Source organism: Otolemur garnettii, unplaced genomic scaffold (assembly GCF_000181295.1).
Source record: "Otolemur garnettii isolate 467f Iridium unplaced genomic scaffold, OtoGar3 scaffold00107, whole genome shotgun sequence".
Lineage (NCBI taxonomy): Eukaryota > Metazoa > Chordata > Mammalia > Primates > Galagidae > Otolemur > Otolemur garnettii.
Window position 1 is genome coordinate 2,640,269 of NW_003852502.1, and position 4,905 is coordinate 2,645,173.

General features: G+C 37.0%; 1 protein-coding gene across 1 annotated transcript in view; it reads left to right on the plus strand.

Moving 5' to 3' along the window:
* The first annotated feature begins 2,138 nt into the window (after positions 1-2,138).
* LCA5 (LCA5, lebercilin) overlaps positions 2,139-4,905 on the plus strand; it is a 28,622-nt gene continuing 25,855 nt past the window's right edge. The window contains exon 1 of the mRNA XM_003796736.3: positions 2,139-2,513. Coding sequence (XP_003796784.1) covers positions 2,321-2,513 — 193 coding nt within the window. The 5' untranslated portion in view covers positions 2,139-2,320. The remainder of the gene's footprint in view (positions 2,514-4,905) is intronic.

Here is a 4,905-nt window from a genome sequence, read left to right on the forward strand (position 1 = left end):
CTTATTAGCTTATATTTGTTTCTTCTATGTTAAAAATTCTGATGCCCAGGTGGCACCTGTAGCTCAGTGAGTAGGGCACTGGCCCCATATACTGAGGGTGGTGGGTTGCAACTCGGCCCTGGCCAAATTGCAACAAAAAAATAGCTGGGCATTGTAGTGGGCGCCTATAGTCCCAGCTACTTGGGAGACTGAGGCAAGAGAATCACCTAAATCCAAGAGCTAGAGGTTGCTATGAGCTGTGATGCCACAGCACTCTACTGAGAGCAATACAGTGAGACTTTGTGTACAGTTAGATTGAGTTTGTATCATTTTCCTGTAATTTATGGAACTGTTTTTTAAAAATCTAATTTCTAAAAACTATAATTTTCAGAGTCAAACTACAGAATAGTTAGTTATATTCTGTCCCTAAATTCTGCTTTTTCCTTTTCTCCTATAGCTAACCATCAGCACATGTAGCTTTTGACATTTAAAGTAATTAAAATTAAATAAAATTAAAAATTAGTTCCTTAGGTGCAGTAGTGACATTTCAATGCTCAGTGGCCACATGTGGCCACCCATCATCTTGGCCGACACAGAATATTGAATGTGGCTGGGTGTGGTGGCTCACGCCTTGTAATTTTAGCACTTTAGGAGGCTGAGGCAAGTGGATTGCTTGAGCTCAGAAGTTCAAGACCAGTCTGAGCAAGAGTGAGACCTTGTCTCTACTAAAAACGAAAAATTAAGGTGAGAGGATCACTTGAGACTAAGATTTTGAGGTTGCTGTGAGCTGTGACGCCATGGCACTATACCCAGGATGACAAAGTGAGACTCTGTCTCAAAAAATTCCATCCTGGCAGAAAGTTCTAGAGAAGCCATTTTTTCCATTGTGTTTGATTTATCCTTCTACTTTTTAAAAGTATACAAAATTATGTTAAAAGACTAATGTCTTAATACATTTTCCCAACTTTTTCCCCAAAAACCCTACGGGTCTTTTCCTGACAGCTACTCTGGCAGCATTGGCTATTACTATTTTGGAAAATCTTAGCTAATTCCATATCTTTAAACATGGTATCTGAAGTTGAATACTTCTGTTTTTTAAATTATTTACTTATTTAATTTCGGGTTAGTGTGAGGGCACAGACAACGAGGTCACAGTGTTGGCCTCTGCCAGACTCCCTCTCAGAGTTGTGGCTGAAACTGTTCATGTGTCTGTTGCTGTGTTACCTTTTCTGGGTCTTGTATGTATTTTACACATTTAGATTTTGACCTCCTATTTTTCTTATGGGATGTTATTAGGTACTTTATGTATCAAGGATGATACATTTTTCTGTAATGTTTGCAAATACTTTCTATCAAATTTTTTTTCTTTTAATTTAGTTGTTTTTGAAATGTACTTTAGTTTGACATTTTTCTGTGGCCCAACTTAGATATTCTTCTTTGTTTTTACTGGCGGGTTTGTTGTTTACCTCCACACCACCTCTTACTCTCCACCCCAAAAGAAAAAAACTTGCAATTTGATCATTATTGTATTGTTAACATTTAGCATTTGTGTTTATTATATACATATCAATAACTCTTAAGATACAAAGGAATGAAATCTACTTAACATTTATTTATTCAGAAGCAATTATATGTCAGGTACTTTATATGTTATCTAAACTATGACAGAGTTTGTCTTTACTCCAAATACTGTAAATAACTTATGTGTGAAAATATTGATAAATTACAACTTCTTTTTAAAATTATAAGCTGTATATTATTTTGTTATTTATTTGTTTAGAGACAGAGTCTCAGTCTGTCACTCTTGGTAGAGTGCAGTGATCATCATAGCTCACAACAACCTCAAACTCCTGGGCTCAAGCAATCCCCTTGCCTCAGCCTCCTGAGTAGCTGGAACTATAGGCGTGTACCCCCATGCCTAGCTAGTTTTTCCTGTTTTTAGTAGAGCTGGGGGTCTCCCTTTTGCACAGGCTGGTCTTGAAGTCCTGAGCTCAGGCAATCCACCTGCCTCAGCCTCCCAGAGTGCTAGATTACAGGTGTGAGGCACTGCGCCCAGCCTGGTTTGCTTTTAATGTCTTTCATTGCAATTAATGGTAGAAATGTATTTCATGACTACATGTGATGAATCTCCCTTTCCCTTCCTTAATTATAGGGTAAAAAAGTGTTATCTTTGGGCTGCCAATGAGAATCGTGTTCTACGGATATATTGTGGAGAAAACAAATTGCACAGAAATGAATACTCTTACCAGGATCTTATGAAATTGTTCTTCAGTGTTGTCATAGACATTTCTGGAGAAACGAATCTTTGAAATTATGTGAAAAGAGACCATTTTTCAAAACAATGGGGGAAAAAGCAAGAAGTTCAGATAGTGATGAAGAAAGACAGACAGACAAACGCCATTATTATTATTCTTCTGATTTTGGAACTACACCACAGTCTTCTGGCCAGTCATCACTGGTTGATTCTTCACCTCCACGTGTTAAGGGGAAAAATTATAAAAAACAGACTTCAGATAGCCAGGTGTATCACCAAGGTAAGTATTCTTTACAAGGGACTGGTGGACTTAGAAGATTCATTTTTAGTACTTAAGGAAAATTTATATGATAAAACCCTTCTATTAGGATGTATGTCATATATATGGAAATGGACTGATTTACATTAGATAGGTTATGTGTTTATAAACTTATATAAATGGTTATATAAACTTAAATAATATAATGTTTATATAAACTTAAATAATATAATATAATGTTAAAGAATGGTATTACACAATACCATAACTCTTTGTTATAAGAATTACAAAGTATATACAAGAGGCCAGGTGTGGTAGCTCACACCTGTAATCCTAGCACTCTGGGAGGCAGAGGTGGGAGAATAGCTTGAGCTCAGGAGTTCGAGACCAGCCTGAGCAAGAATGAGACCCCCATCTCTAAAATAATAGCTGGGTGCTGTGGCAGGCTCCTAGCTAGGAGGATCACTTGAACCCAGGAGTTTGAGGTTGCTGTGAACTATGACGCAATGGCACTCTACCCAGGGTAACAGAGTGAGACTCTGTCTCAAAAAAAAAAAAAAAATATGGCTCGGTATTCATAGTTAGTGGTTAGGGTGCCAGCCACATACACTGGGGCCGGTAGGTTCAAACCTGGCCTGGGTCTGCTAAACAACAATGACAAGTATAACAAAAAAATACCCGGGTGTTGTGGCAGGTGTCTGTAGTCCCAGCTACTTGGGAGGCTGAAGGAGGAGACTCGCTTAAGCCCAAGAGTTTGAGGTTCCTGTGAGCTGTGATGCCACAGCCCTCTACCCAGAGGGCATAATGAGACTCTGTCTCAAAAAAAAGAAAAAAATATATATATACACATACACATGCACATATGTATATAAATAAGAAAGTAACATAGCTAAGGCTGCTTATTTTGTTGTCTCTTCTTCCTAAATAAATACTTTTCTTTGGGATTCTGATGTAAATAAAGATCAGATTATAAAGGCAAAAAAGAATTATAAAACATTTATACTTTTCTGTATCTTGATTTTCTAAAAGTGGTGAAAGGCATTGAATAAAGTGGCTAAGGAGCATTTTTATAGATTAAATAAAATTACTCTAGATAATGTACTATTTACTGTAAAAGTTCAAATTAAAACTAAGAATGGGATTGGAGACTTGGACCACAAGTCTAATTTGTTTTCTATTTAAGTGTATTACAATGGAAAATGGATTTATCATTAGAAATAATTTTTATTTTTAAAATGGCACTAGTGTGGAACTAGATATTAATACATATTTGATTTTATAATTTTCTGAAAATCTCTTTTTGTCTCAATAAGTCTCTGATGGAGAAAACTCCACTGTACCTACTAATAAAGTATGAAAGGTCTCTTAAGTACAGCACAGCAACGTAGGCTAAGGCAAATGAGGTAATTACAGTACGTACTAATAAATGTGGTGCAGTTATAGCAATGGTAGCTTAAAATGGTGAAAGTTTAGATGGCAAGGTAGGGAGTGATGAAATTGGGGGATGAAAAGGAAAATGGGCCACATAATGAAAACCTGGAATCCTATGCTAATATATTGACTATGTGGGGAATAGTTAGCCATTGAAAAGATTTAAGCAAAGGTATCATTTGCCTTTATAAACTCTTACTTTGAAAAACAACACTTGCTCACTGTAAACTACCAGAGTATGTATTCTTTTTGTAAGGAAACTTTTCATGTCCCCCCAGTCTAGCCGCTCAGGGATATCCATACTTCTAACCACGGGGTGCTGCTTTTTCTTTTTCTTTTTGTGTTTTCCAGTATAGTGTTTTCAATTTATCTTCTCAACGGTCTCTATCTCTAAGTCACAGTGAGGAGCTCTAGTTATAATTTTGTAGCTGAGAGCTTGACATGATGTTAAACTTTTACTGTATGATTAAGAACAAATAAATCTTAGGGTTAATACCTGTTTTTCCCAAGAAATAATAGGGCATGGTTGACAAGGAATCCAGGCAGTCCCTGAGTTACAAACATCTGACTTATGTACAGGTCACACTCAGGAAATGAGGCCACTAGGTAATAGGTGTAAGTACCTATTCCAACTTACATACCAATTCTACTTAAGAACAAAACTACAGACCCTATCTCATTTGTAACTTGGGGACTGCCTGTACTTCAGTTTTTCCTTTGTTCTCAGAAGCAACTTAGAAGGCCACCCAGTGAAGGAGTTGGAACTTTGCACAGCTAACCTTATTTAAGGACATAATTAAGAAAATCTGTGAAAAACTGTTCAGCATCACTCGGAAAATTTCAATTACTGTCTTCAGCCGGAGTTGTTCTGTTTTCTACTTCACACTGTTATTTGAATTAAAATCTGTGATAATTTGTCTCTTAGATAGGGTGACCAGATTCTAACATCTGTAAGGCGGGACAACATGGCCGGGGGCGGAGC